Source organism: Scyliorhinus torazame, chromosome 30, assembly GCF_047496885.1.
Source record: "Scyliorhinus torazame isolate Kashiwa2021f chromosome 30, sScyTor2.1, whole genome shotgun sequence".
In the NCBI taxonomy this organism is placed as follows: Eukaryota; Metazoa; Chordata; class Chondrichthyes; order Carcharhiniformes; family Scyliorhinidae; genus Scyliorhinus; species Scyliorhinus torazame.
The window spans coordinates 32,487,104-32,506,457 of record NC_092736.1 but is presented as its reverse complement, the minus strand read 5'-3'; the positions used below and the strand labels follow the sequence as shown (position 1 = coordinate 32,506,457).

Below are 19,354 nucleotides of genomic sequence, written 5' to 3'. Positions count from 1 at the left end.
ACTGCCAGTATCCCCCGCTCCACTGTTCACTGCCAGTATCCCCCGCTCCACTGTTCACTGCCACTATCCCCCGCTCCACTGTTCACTGCCAGTATCACCCGCTCCCCTGTTCACTGGCAGTATCCCCCGCTCCACTGTTCACTGCCAGTATCTCCCACTCCCCTGTTCACTGGCAGTATCTCCCACTCCCTGTTCACTGGCAGTATCGCCCGCTCCACTGTTCACTGCCAGTATCTCCCGCTCCCCTGTTCACTAGCAGTATCTCCCACTCCCTGTTCGCTGGCAGTGTCTCCCACTCCCTGTTCACTGGCAGTATCTCCCACTCCCTGTACAATGGCAGTATCTCCCACTCCCTGTTCTCTGGCAGTATCTCCCACTCCCTGTTCACTGGCAGTATCTCCCCTGTTCACTGGCAGTATCTCCCACTCCCTGTACACTGGCAGTATCTCCCGCTCCCCTGTTCACTGGCAGTATCTCCCACTCCCCTGTTCACTGGCAGTATCTCCCGCTCCTTGTTCACTGGCAGTATCTCCTGCTCCCCTGTTCACTGGCAGTATCTCCCGCTCCCCTGTTCTCCGGCAGTATCTCATGCTCCCCTGTTCACTGGTACGATCCACCGCTCTGCAGTTCACTGGCAGTATCTCCCACTCCCTGTTCACTGGCAGTTTCTCCCACTCCCCTGTTCACTGGCAGGATCTCCCACTCCCCTGTTCATGGACAGTATCTCCCACTCCCTGTTCACTGGCAGTATCTCCTACTCCTCTGTTCACTGGCAGTATCACCCGCTCCGCTGTTCACTGTCAGTATCTCCCACTCCCTTTTCACTGGCAGTGTCTCCCACTCCCCTGTTCACTGGCCGTATCTCCCACTCTCCTGTTCACTGGCAGTATCTCCCGCTCCTTGTTCACTGGCAGTATCTCCCGCTCCCCTGTTCACTGGCAGTATCTCCCACTCCCTGTTCACTGGCAGTATCTCCCACTCCCCTGTTCACTGGCAGTATCTCCCGCTCCCCTGTTCACTGGCAGTATCTCCCACTCCCCTGTTCACTGGCAGTATCTCCCGCTCCTTGTTCACTGGCAGTATCTCCTACTCCTCTGTTCACTGGCAGTATCCCCCGCTCCACTGTTCACTGCCAGTATCCCCCGCTCCACTGTCCACTGGCAGTATCCCCCTCTCCACTGTTCACTGCCAGTATCTCCCGCTCCCCTGTTCACTGGCAGTACCTCCCACTCCCTGTTCACTGGCAGTATCTCCCGCTCCACTGTTCATTGCCAGTATCTCCCACTCCCCTGTTCACTGGCAGTATCTCCCACTCCCTGTTCACTGGCAGTATCCCCCGCTCCCCTGTTCACTGGCAGTATCTCCCACTCCCTGTTCACTGGCAGTATCTCCCACTCCCTGTTCTCTGGCAGTATCTCCGACTCCCTGTTCACTGGCAGTATCTCCCCTGTTCACTGGCTGTATCTCCCGCTCCCCTGTTCACTGGCAGTATCTCCCACTCCCTTTTCACTGGCAGTTTCTCCCACTCCCTGTTCACTGGCAGTATCCCCCGCTCCCCTGTTCACTGGCAGTATCTCCCACTCCCTTTTCCCTGGCAGTATCTCCCACTCCCCTGTTGCACTGGCAGTATCTCCCACTCCCCTGTTCACTGGCAGTATCTTCCACTCCCTGTTAACTGGCAGTTTCTCCCCCTCCCTGTTCACTGGCAGTATCTCCCACTCCCCTGTTCACTGGCAGTATCCCCCACTCCCCTGTTCATGGCAGTATCTCCCTCTCCCTGTTCACTGGCAGTATCGCCACTCCCCTGTTCACTGGCTGTATCCCCCACTCCCCTGTTCACTGGCAGTATCTCCCTCTCCCTGTTCACTGGCAGTATCCCCCGCTCCGCTGTTCACTGGCAGTATCTCTCACTCCCCTATTCACTGGCAGTATCTCCCGCTCCCCGGTTCACTGGCAGTATCTCCCACTCCCTGTTCACTGGCAGTATCTCCCACTCCCCTGTTCACTGGCAGTATCTCCCACTCCCCTGTTCACTGGCAGTATCTCCCGCTCCTTGTTCACTGGCAGTATCTCCCGCTCCCCTGTTCACTGGCAGTATCTCCCGTTCCCCTGTTCACTGGCATTATCTCCCACTCCCTGTTCACTGGCAGTATCTCCCACTCCCCTGTTCACTGGCAGTATCCCGCGCTCCCCTGTTCACTGGCAGTATCTCCCACTCCCCTGTTCACTGACAGTATCTCCCGCTCCTTGTTCACTGGCAATATCTCCTGCTCCCCTGTTCACTGGCAGTATCTCCCGCTGCCCTGTTCTCCGGCAGTATCTCACGCTCCCCTGTTCACTGGCAGTATCCCCCGCTCCCCTGTTCACTGGCAGTATCTCCCGCTCCCCTGTTCACTGGCAGTATCTCCCACTCCCTGTTCACTGGCAGTATCTCCCACTCCCCTGTTCACTGGCAGTATCCCCCGCTCCCCTGTTCACTGGCAGTATCTCCCACTCCCCTGTTCACTGGCAGTATCTCCCGCTCCTTGTTCACTGGCAGTATCTCCTGCTCCCCTGTTCACTGGCAGTATCTCCCACTCCCCTGTTCACTGGCAGTATCTCCAGCTCCTTGTTCACTGGCAGTATCTCCTGCTCCCCTGTTCACTGGCAGTATCTCCCGCTCCCCTGTTCTCCGCAGTATCTCACGCTTCCCTGTTCACTGGTACTATCCACCGCTCTGCAGTTCACTGGCAGTATCTCCCACTCCCTGTTCACTGGCAGTATCTCCCACTCCCCTGTTCATCGACAGTATCTCCCACTCCCTGTTCACTGGCAGTATCTCCTACTCCTCTGTTCACTGGCAGTATCACCCGCTCCACTGTTCACTGCCAGTATCCCCCGCTCCACTGTTCACTGCCAGTATCCCCCGCTCCACTGTTCACTGCCACTATCCCCCGCTCCACTGTTCACTGCCAGTATCACCCGCTCCCCTGTTCACTGGCAGTATCCCCCGCTCCACTGTTCACTGCCAGTATCTCCCACTCCCCTGTTCACTGGCAGTATCTCCCACTCCCTGTTCACTGGCAGTATCTCCCGCTCCACTGTTCACTGCCAGTATCTCCCGCTCCCCTGTTCACTAGCAGTATCTCCCACTCCCTGTTCGCTGGCAGTGTCTCCCACTCCCTGTTCACTGGCAGTATCTCCCACTCCCTGTACACTGGCAGTATCTCCCACTCCCTGTTCTCTGGCAGTATCTCCCACTCCCTGTTCACTGGCAGTATCTCCCCTGTTCACTGGCAGTATCTCCCGCTCCCCTGTTCACTGGCAGTATCTCCCACTCCCTTTTCACTGGCAGTATCTCCCACTCCCCTGTTCACTGGCAGTATCTCCCACTCCCCTGTTCACTGGCAGTATCTTCCACTCCCTGTTCACTGGCAGTGTCTCCCGCTCCCCTGTTCACTGGCAGTATCTCCCACTCTCTGTTCACTGGCAGTTTCTCCCACTCCCTGTTCACTGGCAGTATCTCCCACTCCCCTGTTCACTGGCAGTATCCCCCACTCCCCTGTTCACTGGCAGTATCTCCCTCTCCCTGTTCACTGGCAGTATCCCCCACTCCCCTGTTCGCTGGCGGTGTCTCCCACTCCCCTGTTCACTGGCAGTATCTCCCTCTCCCTGTTCACTGGCAGTATCTCCCACTCCCTGTTCTCTGGCAGTATCTCCCACTCCCTGTTCACTGGCAGTATCTCCCCTGTTCACTGGCGGTATCTCCCGCTCCCCTGTTCACTGGCAGTATCTCCCACTCCCTTTTCACTGGCAGTATCTCCCACTCCCCTGTTCACTGGCAGTATCTCCCACTCCCCTGTTCACTGGCAGTATCTTCCACTCCCCTGTTCACTGGCAGTGTCTCCCGCTCCCCTGTTCACTGGCAGTATCTCCCACTCTCTGTTCACTGGCAGTTTCTCCCACTCCCTGTTCACTGGCAGTATCTCCCACTCCCCTGTTCACTGGCAGTATCCACCACTCCCCTGTTCACTGGCAGTATCTCCCTCTCCCTGTTCACTGGCAGTATCCCCCACTCCCCTGTTCACTGGCAATATCCCCCACTCCCCTGTTCACTGGCAGTATCTCCCTCTCCCTGTTCACTGGCAGTATCCCCCGCTCCGCTGTTCACTGGCAGTATCTCTCACTCCCCTGTTCACTGGCAGTATCACCACTCCCTGTTCACTGGCAGTATCTCCCACTCCCTGTTCTCTGGCAGTATCTCCCACTCCCTGTTCTCTGGCAGTATCTCCCCTGTTCACTGGCAGTATCTCCCGCTCCCCTGTTCACTGGCAGTATCTCCCACTCCCTTTTCACTGGCAGTATCTCCCACTTCCCTGTTCACTGGCAGTATCTCCCACTCCCCTGTTCACTGGCAGTATCTTCCACTCCCTGTTCACTGGCAGTATCTCCCGCTCCCCTGTTCACTGGCAGTATCTCCCACTCTGTTCACTGGCAGTTTCTCCCACTCCCTGTTCACTGGCAGTATCTCCCACTCCCCTGTTCACTGGCAGTATCCCGCACTCCCCTGTTCAGTGGCAGTATCTCCCTCTCCCTGTTCACTGGCAGTATCCCCCACTCCCCTGTTCACTGGCAGTATCCCCCACTCCCCTGTTCACTGGCCGTATCTCCCTCTCCCTGTTCACTGGCAGTATCCCCCACTCCGCTGTTCACTGGCAGTATCTCTCACTCCCCTGTTCACTGGCAGTATCTCCCGCTCCCCTGTTCACTGGCAGTATCTCCCACTCCCTGTTCACTGGCAGTATCTCTCACTCCCCTTTTCACTGGCAGTATCTCCCACTCCCCTGTTCACTGGCAGTATATCCCGCTCCTTGTTCACTGGCAGTATCTCCTGCTCCCCTGTTCACTGGCAGTATCTCCCACTCCCTGTTCACTGGCAGTATCTCCTGCTCCCCTGTTCACTGGCAGTACCTCCCGCTCCCCTGTTCAAAGAACAACAAAGAACAAAGAAATGTACAGCACAGGATCTGATCTTTTAAAAATACTTTGCGCTGAAGGTAACCTAAAGGACTGAGTGGATGTTGTAAGTTTCATGAGTGGGATTGTGAAGTTGGCTCGATCACTGTCCATGACCAGTATTTCAATATCAGGACCATATTCCTTCAAACACTGGATGATCCCTGTCACAGGGCCCCGCGTTAAACCGCCCAATCCTGATTATAAACAGGTTTATGGGTTTGAAACGGATGAGGCTTCCACAGTGAACATATCAGCTGCTGACTCTGCTGATCTGCCCCAGTCTCCTGATTGTTGCAGTCCGCGTTCCTTCCTGACAAAGCAAGGCGTAGTTGGAACTTGTTCATGTTTGAAGAGGGAATCGAGTGTCTTTTGCAGGGTTGAGGCCAGTGGGGGCCCTCGATTCACTGCCCCTGCCCCAAGTTACAGGCAATGGCTGTGGTTTTCAGAGTGGGGATGTTGGGTGTGTGGAGTGGAGCGCTTTTTCTTTTTGGAGGTGGCACTTACTGGAGGGAGTGTGCTCGCTTGGGGTTCAGACACTCGGCTGTTTTTCCAAATCACTCTTGTTCAATAGGAAGTGAACACATTCAGTGCTATGGGGAAAGGGCTGGGCTTGGTGAGGGGGTGGGGAAATACTGAGTGTTGATGTGGCCACAGTCAGCTGGTATTTAAAAACCACACCCAGAAGCTACAGAAAGTTTAGTCTCCATTCAGCCACTTGGTGAGCAGACAGGTAAGTCTCCAATACTAACCCTCGTTACTATCGACCCCTGGGTGCACAACTGTAAATTAACCCACTTAAGCAGCACCTACTTATTTGTCCAGTCCATTATCATTGTGTGCAATGCTCTAAAATCTCTTAAACTGCATTTGCTGCCCAGATTGTTTTAAATCTGCGAATTAACTGATTGGGGATTGTCCTGTGATTGTGAAATCTGAAATATGTGACTGTATAAAATATCAGACTCAAGTAATGTAGCGAATACCGCGCCCTCTGGACCAGCCCTGGACTGGTGCCAATGACTAACAGGATTATTGACTGCAGTGAGTGCAGTTTTAAGTCTGGAAGCTTTTGATTTAGCGGCTGGCAAATTCCCCCCAGGGCTCTCTCAATCAGGAGTTTATTGTTCCACAACTCTGTGTGGCTCGAAAGATAGTCTTTCCTTGGTTGCTGTAAGGGGCACCGGATGGGTGGGGAATATTGGGTGACCTGTTCACAGATTTTCCATTGCTCCACTGACTCCAGAGGCAACTTTCTTCTTTGCCGTATAGCCGTCCAAGGGTGGGGTGTCTTGGAGGGGGGCGAGGCGAGGGTGAGAATTTGGAGAACGAGGGTGAAAAATGGAAGTCGGTAGCAAGTGTAAATCAGGAGAGCGGAGGTGAAGGCTGAATGGGACTTTCTGCGATGCAGGCTTTGAGTTGGAGGGGTTTTGGATGAGCTGAAAGTGGACAGCTCAAAGTTCAGGGAGGTATTGGGACTGTGGAAGTTAGAGAAAGTCATGGGCGAGGGTTTGAGAAGCAGGGTTGGCTGAGGGTGGGGTGTGGGTGGGCGAGGAACGGGGTGTGAGTTGGTTTTGGATTGACGTTAGGAATGAGACACAGTGATCCAAATTGGTTGTTTGATGGAAACGGGAGTAGGTTTGTCAGTGAATAATATTCTGGACTTCGAAACAATTTACCTTCCATCTCCAGAACAAGGGTAATGCTACCTTGGCAGTTTCTAATGGGAGCAAGATTCAAACATCTTGAAGAGCGGGGGCAATTCTGAAGTAAAAGTCAAGTTGCCACCGTCCCAGATGACCAGAGGCTGCTTTTGCCTTTGAGGAGGGGGGGGGGGGGGGGGGGGAGGGAGCTGACTGGTGGTGATTTAACCTGAGGATCACCCACACCTCAGGCAAGGGGAGAAGGCGGGGCCCTCATGGATAACCCCAGCCGGTACGGGGATTGAACCCGCGCTGTTGGCCTCGCCCTGCATCACAAACCAGCTGTCCAGCTCACTGAGCTGGACCTCGCCCCCGCCCCCCATATTGAAGAGGAGGGGCGAGTCTAATTTCCCTGTTACTGCCAGTGTCCAGCCCTATGACCTCACTCTCTCAGCAAAGGTCAGCATGGAGTCAAAAAACAGACCCAGTCGATCCCCCCCCCCCACCCCAATTCCCCTCACAAATTCCCCTCATCTGCTTCTCTTGTTGATCGGCCTTGACATTCCTCACTATCAAATCTCCTGGACGTTTTGCAGATCTGTTGTTCCATTGTCTCCTCGGCTGCAGTGTGCTGCCACTGGGAGGGGGCAGGTTGGGTGTGTCTACGCGTCTGACAATTGGGGGTTGAGTGGGTTCGTTCTCCAGATCTCCCTCCCACCGTCCCAGGAGAGACATCCTGGGGTGGTCGGGTCTGTCCTCTTGGTGTTAACCTGCTATTCCCATGCTGTTCCCGTAGGTCTGAGGTCGCTATGTAAAGGCAGCTCTTTATTTAACCCTTTATCGCCCTTTCCTTGGTTTCAATAGTTAACTTGGTCTCTGCTTCAATCGCCTGGTCCAACAATACTATCCATGGCCTCACCACCCTCTGTGTACAATCCTGGTAACTTGCTCCCTGTCCTCATGGAATCACTGGAAAAATTATCTGCCCTACCCTCCCAGCCCTTTCACCATCTCAGATAGCACAAGCTTGGGCTGAGATTGGTTTGCGCTCGACAAATATTGAGTCAAAGGCGACATAGAAAAGGTTCAAAGAGACAAAGGGCACGGTGACACATTGGTTAGCACTGCTGCCTCACAGTACCAGGGCAGCACGGTGACACATTGGTTAGCACTGCTGCCTCACAGTACCAGGGCAGCACGGTGACACATTGGTTAGCACTGCTGCCTCACAGTACCAGGGCGGCACGGTGACACATTGGTTAGCACTGCTGCCTCACAGTACTAGAGTGGCACGGTAACACATTGGTTCGCACTGCTGCCTCACAGTACCAGGGCGGCACGGTGACACATTGGTTAGCACTGCTGCCTCACAGTACCAGGGCGGCACGGTGACACATTGGTTAGCACTGCTGCCTCACAGTACCAGGGCAGCACGGTGACACATTGGTTAGCACTGCTGCCTCACAGTACCAGGGCAGCACGGTGACACATTGGTTAGCACTGCTGCCTCACAGTACCAGGGCGGCACGGTGACACATTGGTTAGCACTGCTGCCTCACAGTACTAGAGTGGCACGGTAACACATTGGTTCGCACTGCTGCCTCACAGTACCAGAGTGGCATGGTGACACATTGGTTAGCACTGCTGCCTCACAGTACCAGGGCAGCACGGTGACACAGTGATTAGCGCGGTTGCCTCACAGCGGCAGTGACCTGATTTTGATTCTAGCCTCGGGTGGCTGTTCGTGCGGGGTTTGCATGTTCTCCCCCGTGTGTGCGTGGGTTTCCTCCGGGTGCTCGGGTTTCCTCCCACAGTCCAAAGGTGTGCAGGTTAGGTGGATTGGCCATGCAAAATTGTCACTTAAATTGTCCAAAAGCTGTGTTGGTTAAGGAGTTATTGCTCTAGGGAGGGGGAGCAGGCTTGGGTGGAGTGCTTGTTCAGAGGGCCGGTGCTGACTCGATGGGCTGATTGGCCTCCTTCTGCACTGTAGGGATTCATAGAATCATAGAATTTACAATGCAGGAGGCCATTCGGCCCATCGAGTCTGCCTCGGCCCTTGGAAAGAGCACCCTACCCAAGCCCACACCTCCACCCAGTAACTCCTCCCAACCTTTTTGGACACTAAGGGCAGTTTAGAATGGCCAATCCACCTAACCTGCACATCTTTGGACTGTGGGAGGAAACCGGAGCACCCGGAGGAAACCCACGCAGACACGGGGAGAACGTGCAGACTCCGCGCAGACAGTCACCCAGCGGGGAATCGAACCTGGGACCCTGGAGCTGTGAAGCCACAGTGCGAACCACTGTGCTATGAATATTGACTTGCCATAATTGCTGTTTCAGCAGCCGTTTAGTTGTTTTAAAAAATGAGATCTGGTGCAAACAGTTACAAGTTTGACACCAATATTGGAGAAAGTTCAAACTAACTGCCAGAAAGGGCTGAGGCCTTCTGAAAAGAATGGAAGGCATGACTGAGATTGCAAAACTGTTGTGAGTGAGAGTCAGCTTTCCTTGGGTTTTCTTTGTGTGGTGCAAATTGGCTGCCCAAGAAAGAGAATTGCCTGAACAGTTACTGCATTGCCCCCTGGTTTAAATTTCGCATTGAAGTGTCTCGCCTCCGTTCGACTTATTGATGCTTGGCACTTTCTTTAATCGAATACAGATTTGATGGGAAGGGAGCGTTATTATTGACTCACGAGCAGCTCTGTAAATCCAACTGCTTTATTCACAGGCCGAGGTTTGTGCGCTCTGCCAGCAGTCTGTGCCAGCAACGGCCAAAGTTTTTCAGTCTCAGCGTTGCTATTGGTTTTTTGGGGAAAAGTTGCACCCACAGAGACATTCCATTCTGCTTGTGTAATAGGGAGTGTTTGTAGAGTGCTCGGGCCCGTGCAAGTTTTAATCTGTCCCTCACCTTGTTCCCACGTCAAACTTCCAGGACGTTTGACTCACTTGTTGGACATTGAGAAAGGATTTTATTTAACCTGCAGATTGTAAAAATTGAAAACTTTCTGTTGACACTCTGAAATGAAAAATGAAAATTGCTTATTGTCACAAGTAGGCTTCAAATGAAGTTACTGTGAAAAGCCCCTAGTTGCCACATTCCGGCGCCTGTTCGGGGAGGCCGGTACAGAAATTGAACAGTGCTGCTTTAAAAGCCAGCGATTTAGCCCAGTGTGCTAAACCAGCCCCTATCTGGCGTTAGTAGGGAGGAGAGACAGAGCACGAGTCTGATTGAAAACCCTCATTGCAGTTTAAATGGATCCAGCTCTCCCACTCCCTGTCTGCAAGTCTAATTCACTCTTTCCAGATAGAGGCTACAGTTTGGGAATCATCCTCCCTCCCTCTCTCTCTCACCCAGCCCACCAGCACAGGGGGAAGGGATTCATCAATGCCGGCTGATTGTGGTGTTACTGACCTGCAACACCTGCCCAGAATGCTGCCCAATCCACTTTTTTGTGGGAACACCGGATGTTGCAAACTTTTCTGATCTCGGATTCTCTTCCTTTTGCCCCAGTTTGTTCTCGAAGCAAAAATGGCAGATGTTCACAACATGATGGCTCAAGTGTGCCTGACCGGCGATGAGGTGAGTACCTCACTCTCACTGTTTGAGTGGGGCTGCTGGGGTGGGTAAAGGGTGTGGTGCGGATTTGGGATGGAGGTGGGACTTCCAAGAATAATCGTTATTGTCACAAGTAGGCTCACATTATCACCGCAACGAAGTTACTGTGAAAATCCCCGAGTCGCCACATTCCGGCACCTGTTCGGGTACACAGAGGGAGAATTCAGAATGTCCAATTCTCCTAACAACACGTCTTTCGGGACTTGTGGGAGGAAACTCACGCAGACACGGGGAGACCGTGCAGACTCCGCACAGACAGTGACCCAGTGGGGAATCGAACCTGGGACCCTGGAGCTGTGAAACAATGGTGCTAACCACTGTGCTACCGTGCCGCCCACTTGGGGCTGGAGGTGGGGCTTGAGGAACGGAGGTGGGGCTAGGGTCTGGAGGCAGGGCTCAGGGCTGGAGGCGGGGCTCGGGGCCAGAGGCGGGGCTCAGGGCTGGAGGCGGGGCTCGGGATTGGAGGCAGGGCTTGGGGCTGGAGGTGGGGCTCAGGGTTGGAGGCGGGGCTTTAGTTGGAGGCGGGGTTGGGACTGGAAGCAGGGTTCAGGCTGGAGGCGTGGCTCAGGGTTGGAGGTGGGGCTCAGGGTTGGAGGCGGGGCTTTAGTTGGAGGCGGGGCTTGGGACTGGAAGCAGGGTTCAGGCTGGAGGCGTGGCTCAGGACTGGAGGCGGGCTTGGGGCTGGAGGCGGGGCTTGGGGCTGGAGGCGGAACTCAGGGCTGGAGGTGGGGCTTGTGGCTGGAGGCGGGGCTTGGGGCTGGAGGTGGAGCTTGGGGCTGGAGGTGGGGCTTGGGACTGGAGGCGGGGCTTGGGACTGGAGGTGGGGCTTGAGGCTGGAGGCGGGGCTGGAGGTGGGGCTTGGGGCTGGAGGCGGGCCTCGGGGCTGCAGGCGGGCCTCGGTGCTGGGTGCAGGGTTCAGGGCTGGAGGCGGGGTTCAGGGCTGGAGGCAGGGCTCTGGGTTAGAGGCAGGGCTGAGGGCTGGAGGTGGGCATCTGGGCTAGAGGCGGGGCTCTGGGCTGGAGGTGGGCCTCTGGGCTAGAGGCGGGGCTCTGGGCTGGAGGCGGGGCTCTGGGCTGGAGGCGGGTCTCTGGGCTGGAGGTGGGGCTCTGGGCTGGAGGCAGGGCTCTGGGCTGGAGGCGGGGCTCTGGGCTAGAGGCGGGGCGTGAGGCGGGGCTCTGGGCTGGAGGCGGGGCTCGGCTGGAGGCAGGGCTCTGGGCTAGGGGTGGGGCTTTAGGCTTTGGCATCGGGTATGGTTGTCAGAACCAGCCTTACTATTCTTCTGATACTTCCACAGTCTATATCTTACTGTGGCAAACACGTTATTTAATACCAATAAACATTTTCTTAACAATTTCTGAGACACTCACTCACTCAGGAAACTGCTCCCTCTGTGTTGGCTAATCAGATAATTATCCTCCTGTCCAAACTACATTCAAATTCGCCTCCTGGCCTCTGTGTCCCCCACTCGGTATACAGCCCCAGCCTGGCCTCTGTCGCCCACTCGGTATACATCCCCAGCCTGGCCTCTGTGTCCCCCACTCGGTATACAGCAGCAGGCTGGTGACGTGTGAGCAGATACTTCCTTTGCCAATCCACCCACACCGTTCATTCACAGGGTCTAACCTCAGACACTGCTTTCCATTCTCGCATCATTCTCTCATAACCAACTCCCAGCTCAAACCTAATAGTGTTCACCAGGGAGGTGGCGGTGCGATGGTTTTGTCACTGCACTCGTAATGAGGAGGCCCAGTGGTAATGCTCTGGGGGCGTGGCTTCAAATCTCACCTTGGCAGATATTAGAATTCAACAAAAATCTGGACCATGTCACTAATGCCCTTCAGGGATCTGGTCAGGCCAACATGTGAGGACAGACCCACCAAAATGTGGGTCCCTCCCTCTGAAATGGTAAATCGGGAGGCGCAATAAATGTTTGCCCAGCCAATGATGTCCACGTCCCATTTTACCGAGGAGCATGTAGTTGGGCAGCCCTATCTCCTCCCATCAATCTGAGTGTTTCCTCTCCCCGTTCCGGAGCCTCCTCTCTCCCAGCTCCACCTCCACAGGATGGAGAGCTCCATCTCCCAGTGCAGTAGGTGTCCCTCTCTCATGGGAGAGAGAAACATCACATGACACTATTGGAAAGGACTGCCACCAGCACCTTTCTCCTTGAACCAATCCTCGATCCCTCTCAACTATCCCCAATCTCCAGCCTCCCTTTCCGTACCCTGACATGAGCCACGTCCCAAATCCCTGTTCCACTCCCTCCAGATTCCAGTCCCTGCCACAGCTCTTATCAAAGTCACAAATGATATCCCGTATGGCTGTGGCAAGGTAAAACTTTTCCTCTACCTTTCTCTGCCTGTCTGACATGGTTGATGACCCCATCCTCCTCCTTCAATGCTGTTGTCCAGCTGGGATTGCTCTCTCCTGTCCCCCCCACCTCCCGCCCCCCCACCCCCCCTGTGTCCCTCCCCCCCATTTCCCCTCCCCTCCCATTTCCCCTCCCCTCCCCTCCCATTTCCCCTCCCATTTCCCCTCCCCTCCCCTCCCATTTCCCCTCCCCTCCCCTCCCATTTCCCCTCCCCTCCCCTCCCATTTCCCCAACCCTCCCCTCCCATTTCCCCTTTCCTCCCATTTCCCCTCCCTTCCCCTCCCCTCCCATTTCCCTTCCCCTCCCATTTCCCTTCCCCTCCCATTTCCCCTCCCCTCCCATTTCCCCTCCCCTCCCATTTCCCCTCCCCTCCCATTTCCCCTCCCCTCCCATTTCCCCTCCCCTCCCATTTCCCTTCCCCTCCCATTTCCCTTCCCCTCCCATTTCCCTTCCCCTCCCATTTCCCCTCCCCTCCCATTTCCCCTCCCTTCCCCTTTCCCACCCCCTCCCATTTCCCCTTTCCTCCCATTTCCCCTCCCCTCCCACTTCCCCTCCCCTCCCATTTCCCCTCCCCTCCCTTCCCCTCCCCTCCCTTCCCCTCATCTCCCATTTCCCTTCCCCTCCCATTTCCCCTCCCCTCCCAATTCCCTTCCCCTCCCATTTCCCCTCCCCTCCCATTTCCCCTCCCCTCCCATTTCCCCTCCCCTCCCATTTCCCCTCCCCTCCCATTTCCCCTCCCCTCCCATTTCCCCTCCCTTCCCCTTTCCCACCCCCTCCCATTTCTCCTCCACTTTCCCATCCCCTCCCCTCCCATTTCCCCTCCCCTCCCATTTCCCCTCCCCTCCCATTTCTCCTCCACTTTCCCATCCCCTCCCCTCCCATTTCCCCTCCCCTCCCATTTCCCCTCCCCTCCCATTTCCCCTCCCCTCCCCTCTCCCCTCCCCTCCCCTCCCATTTCCCCTCCCCTCCCATTTCCCCTCCCCTCCCATTTCCCCTCCCCTCCCATTTCCCTTCCCCTCCCATTTCCCCTCCCATTTCCCCTCCCCTCCCATTTCCCCTCCCCTCCCATTTCCCCTCCCCTCCCATTTCCCCTCCCTTCCCCTTTCCCACCCCCTCCCATTTCCCCTCCCTTCCCCTTTCCCACCCCCTCCCATTTCCCCTCCACTTTCCCCTCCACTTTCCCATCACCTCCCCTCCCATTTTCCCTCCCCTCCCATTTTCCCTCCCCTCCCATTTCCCCTCCCCTCCCATTTCCCCTCCCCTCCCATTTCCCCTCCCCTCCCATTTCCCCTCCCCTCCCATTTCCCTTCCCCTCCCTGCCCATTTCCCCTCCCCTCCCATTTCCCCTCCCATATCCCTTCCCCTCCCATTTCCCCTCCCCTCCCATATCCCTTCCCCTCCCATTTCTCCTCCCCTCCCATTTCCCCTCCCCTCCCATTTCCCTTCCCCTCCCATTTCCCCTCCCCTCCCATTTCCCTTCCCCTCCCATTTCCCCTCCCCTCCCATTTCTCCTCCCCTCCCCTCTCCCTTCCCCTCCCATTTTCCCTCCCCTCCCATTTCCCCTCCCCTCCCATTTCCCCTCCCCTCCCATATCCCTTCCCCTCCCATTTCCCCTCCCCTCCCATTTCCCCTCCCCTCCCATTTCCCCTCCCCTCCCATTTCCCCTCCCCTCCCATTTCCCTTCCCCTCCCATTTCCCCTCCCCTCCCATTTCTCCTCCCCTCCCCTCTCCCCTCTCCCTTCCCCTCCCATTTTCCCTCCCCTCCCATTTCCCCTCCCTCCCATTTCCCCTCCCCTCCCATTTCCCCTCCCCTCCCATATCCCTTCCCCTCCCATATCCCTTCCCCTCCCATTTCCCCTCCCCTCCCATTTCCCCTCCCCTCCCATTTCCCCTCCCCTCCCATTTCCCTTCCCCTCCCATTTCCCTTCCCCTCCCAATTCCCTTCCCCTCCCATTTCCCTTCCCCTCCCATTTCCCCCCCTCCCATTTCCCCTCCCCTCCCATTTCCCCTCCCCTCCCATTTCCCCTCCCCTCCCATTTCCCCTCCCCTCCCATTTCCCCTCCCATTTCCCTTCCCCTCCCATTTCCCTTCCCCTCCCAATTCCCTTCCCCTCCCATTTCCCTTCCCCTCCCATTTCCCCCCCTCCAATTTCCCCTCCCCTCCCATTTCCCCTCCCCTCCCATTTCCCTTCCCCTTCCATTTCCCTTCCCCTCCCAATTCCCCTCCCCTCCCATTTCCCCTCCTCTCCCATTTCCCCTCCCCTCCCATTTCCCTTCCCCTCCCATTTCCTTTCCCCTCCCAATTCCCTTCCCCTCCCATATCCCTTCCCCTCCCATTTCCCCTCTCCTCCGATTTCCCCTCCCCTTTCCCATCACCTCCCCTCCCATTCCCCCTCCCCTCCCATTTCTCATCCCCTCCCATTTCCCCTCCCCTCCCATTTCCCCTCCCCTCCCATTTCCCCTCCCCTCCCATTTCCCCTCCCCTCCCATTTCCCCTCCCCTCCCATTTCCCTTCCCCTCCCATTTCCCTTCCCCTCCCATTTCCCTTCCCCTCCCATTTCCCTTCCCCTCCCATTTCCCCCCCTCCCATTTCCCCTCCCCTCCCATTTCCCCCCTCCTCCGATTTCCCCTCCCCTTTCCCATCACCTCCCCTCCCATTCCCCCTCCCCTCCCATTTCCCATCCCCCATCTCCACCCTGCCCCTCGGCGATATGTGTTAGTTTTCACATGTCCACTGACAAGACCCAGTTCTCCCCCATCTCCTCCACTCTCTCTACATTATCAGGTTGCTGATCTACACCCAGAAGATGAGCAGAAATGTCCTCCAGTTAACTAGTGTGACGAGTGAAGCCATTGTCTTCAGTCTCCACGACAATCTCTGCTCCCTAGTAACTAACTCCGTGGCTGGGATTCTTCGGCCGTTGCGATTCGCTTTTCCCCGGAGCAGCGCTTTCCCGCTCGGTGGCGAGGGGCGATTACAACGGGAAATCCCATTGACAAGCGGCGGGAAGGTTGAAGGCCGCTGCCAGCGAATGGTGCGTGGCTGGTGGGCCAGGGAATCCAGCTCCCTATCTCTCCATGACGTCTCTCTGAGGCTGACAATTGGTCTGTCCTGTGAACGTCAAAACTCATGTCCATGCTGTCGCTGCGATCGCCTCCGTCCACCTTCCTCAGAGCGCCCAATCCACCGCTCCCTCAGCTCACCTTCTACTGGATCCCTCATTCTGTGCCTTTGTTACCTTTGGGTTGGATTGGTACAAAACACTTCTGGGTGGCCCCCACGGCCTGTAAACTTGAAACCATCCCAAACTCGCCCATCACCTAAGGCAAATCAAAGGTGGGATTTTCCCGTGTGGGCGTCCCACCTCACTCGCAATGACGGCCACCACAGGCGGCGTTGGGAAATTCCCAACCCAAGTCCTTTGTTCCCAATGACAAACCCTTTGATTTCCTCAGCTTCAGCATTCGAACATAAAGCAAGTGGAGTTTCTGCAGTTAAAGTAAAGCAGAGGTTCTGGCTGGAGGGAGTTGCCCAAAGTTCAAAATTCTCAACAAGTCTGGGACTGTATCCCACTCTTCCCTGTTTTTCAAAATCTCGGTGTAATTAAGGACTTAAGAACTAGGAGCAGGAGTCGGCCATCTGGCCCCTCGAGCCTGCTCCGCCGTTCAATGAGATCATGGCTGATCTTTTGTGGACTCAGCTCCACTTTCCGGCCCGAACACCATAACCCTTAATCCCTTTATTCTTCAAAAAACTATCTATCTTTATCTTAAAAACATTTAATGAAGGAAAATGTAATTCTCTCTGTGTTTGTTTTCTCTGTCCCACTCTTCACTGCTTCCGTTCTCTCCATCCCTGCTCTTGCTTCCGTCCTCATGTCTTTCCCTCTTTGTGTAAATCTCCCCTCAGTGACGTCTCCTCCTGACTATTCACCACTTTCTTCCACTTCCCCGTTCTCTGGCCTGATGTACCATCAATGACGACAGACGAGAGTGGGAAGAGTAAACTGTGGCTTTAATCAGCTAAAAGACACCTGCTGGCAGCCAGTCCCAGAATGAGGACAGGGCTGGAGGTTAGCTACCTTTATACTTGAGCCCAAGGGGCGGAGCCACAGGCGGAGCTAGCAGGATCAAGCCCAGACATGTAACAAACAGTAAGAACAGTAAGTACAATATAATACAGTGGTTTACCACATTCACCCCCTGTTAAAAAAGAGTCCGTTGGGGGTGAAGTGGATGGGTTGAATTAGAGATCGAGTCTATCGGGGGCTCTGACCTTCCGCTGTGATCGCCTCAGTCCCGGCTGTGGTGAGGACACTGGTGTTGGATGAAGTGTTGAGGCCTGCGTATCCAGGATCGTGACATCTTCTGGATAAGTAGCAATGGAGGGAGACGGTGTAGAGTCATGAGTAGCAATGGAGGGAGGCAGTGTAGAGTCGGGGGTAGTGGTGATGGTCGCTGGGGAACCTGCGGGTGCCAAGTCCCGAAGGGAGACTGTGTCCTCCCGCCCGTCATGGTGTGCCATGTAGGCATATTGGGAGTTAGCATGGAGGAGAAGGACCCATTCGTCCAGGGGATCCGACTTGAGACTCCTTGTATGCTTCCGGAGGAGGACAGGCCCTGGGACCATCAGCCAGGATGGGAGCGAGACCCCTGAGGTGGACTTCCTGGTGAAGCCAAACATTCTCTCGTGAGGGGTCACATTGGTGGTGGTACACAGGAGCGACCGGAAGGAGTGGAGCGCATCGGGAAGGACCTCCTGCCAGCAGGAGACAGGGAGACTTCTAGACTGCAGGGCAAGGCCTTCCAGACTGTCGAGTTCTCGCTCTCCACCTGCCCATTTCCCCGGTGGTTGTAGCTGGTCGTCCTGCTGAGGCGATGCCCTTGCTGAGCAGGAACTGACACAGCCCATCACTCATGAAGGAGGAACCCCGATCGCTGTGGATGTAAGTGGGGAAACCGAACGCGGTGAAGAGGCCGTGCAGGGCCTTGATGACTGTGGCAGAGGTCATGTCAGGGCACGGGATGGCGAAAGGGAAACGTGAGTACTCATCAATGATGTTGAGAAAGTGCACATTACGGTCAGTGGAGGGGAGGGACCCTTTGAAATCGATGCTGAGGCGCTCAAAGGGGCGGGAGGCCTTTACCAGGTGTGCTCTATCCGGCCGATAGAAGTGCGGTTTGCACTCCGCGCAGACCTGGCAGTCCCTGGTCATGGTCCTGACCTCCTCGATGGAGTAAGGCAGGTTGCGAGCCTTGAAAAAAACGGGTGACCCCCCCGGGTGACAGAGGTCATTGTGGAGGGCCTGAAGTCGGTCTACTTGTGCAGTGGCCCATGTACCGTGGGATAGGCTCATTGAGCTTCCCAGGACGATACAAGATATCGTAATTGTAGGTGGAGAGTTCGATCCTCCACCTCAGGATCTTGTCGTTCTTGATCTTGCCCCGCTGTGTGTTATTGAACATGAAGGCAACCGACCGTTGGTCAGTGAGGAGAGTGAATCTCCAGCCGGCCAGGTAATGCCTCCAGTGTTGCACAGCTTCCCCTATGGCCTGGGCTTCCTTTTCAAAGGAGGAGTGTTGAATTTCGGAGGCATGGAGGGTCCGGGAGAAGAAAGCCACGGGCCTGCCTGCCTGGTTGAAGGTAGCGGCCAGAGAAAAGTCCAACGCATCGCTCTCCACCTGGAATGGAATGGACTCGTCCACAGTGTACATCGCGGCCTTGGCAATATCCACATTGATGCGGTTGAAGGCCAGGCGGGCCTCAGCCGTCAGGGGAAAAATGGTGGATTTCATGAGTGGGCGGGCCTTGTCCGCATAATTGAGGACCCACTGGGCATAGTAAGAGAAGAAGCCCAGGCATCTCTTCAGGGCCTTGGGGCAGTGGAAGTTCCAGAAGGGGGCGCATGCGGTCGGGATCGGGCCCTAGGACTCCGTTTTCAACAACGTAGCCAAGGATGGCTAGGCGGGTTGTGCGGAAAACGCATTTCTCCTTATTGTCTGTTAGGTTAAGGAGCTTGGCGGTGTGGAGGAAATGCTGGAGGTTAGCATCATGTTCCTGCAGGTCATGGCCGCAGATGGTGACATTATCCAGATACGGGAACGTGGCCCGCAGCCCGTACTGGTCAACCATTCGGTTCATTTCTCTTTGGAAGACCGAGACCCCATTGGTGACGCCGAAGGGAACCCTGAGGAAGTGATAGAGGCGGCCATCTGCCTCGAAGGCAATGTATTGGCGGTCCTCCGGGCGGATAGGGAGCTGGTGGTCTGCGGACTTCAAGTCAATAGTGGAGAAGACTCGGTACTGCGCAATCTGATTGACCATGTCAGATATGCTGGGGAGGGGATACTCATCGAGCTGCGTGTACCGGTTGATGGTCTGACTGTAGTCGATGACCATCCGGTGCTTCTCCCCAGTTTTGCCGACCACCACTTGGGCTCTCCAGGGGCTGGTACTGGCCTCTATGATCCCTTCCCGCAGGAGTTGCTGGACCTCCGACCTGATAAAGGCCCTGTCCCGAGCACGGTATCGTCTGCTCCTAGTGGCGACGGGCTTACAGTAGCAGGGCAGCGCAGAATTGGGGGAGGACGTAGAGCTTGAAACTTTTGTACTCGACGCCCCGTACTGTAAGGGTTGCGACACAGTACCCACAGACTTCCACGGAATGTGATTCGGAAGCCAGGGAGATTTTCTGGGTCGCGGGAAAAATTGGGAGGGAGTAGCGCC

At 55.8% G+C, this 19,354-nt stretch overlaps 1 protein-coding gene across 1 annotated transcript in view; it reads left to right on the top strand.

Moving 5' to 3' along the window:
* Nucleotides 1-5,627: 5,627 nt before the first annotated feature.
* anxa2b (annexin A2b) overlaps nt 5,628-19,354 on the top strand; it is a 316,940-nt gene continuing 303,213 nt past the window's right edge. The window contains exons 1-2 of the mRNA XM_072493096.1: nt 5,628-5,728; nt 10,153-10,221. Of these exons, the coding sequence (XP_072349197.1) occupies nt 10,171-10,221 (51 nt within the window). The 5' untranslated portion in view covers nt 5,628-5,728; nt 10,153-10,170. The remainder of the gene's footprint in view (nt 5,729-10,152; nt 10,222-19,354) is intronic.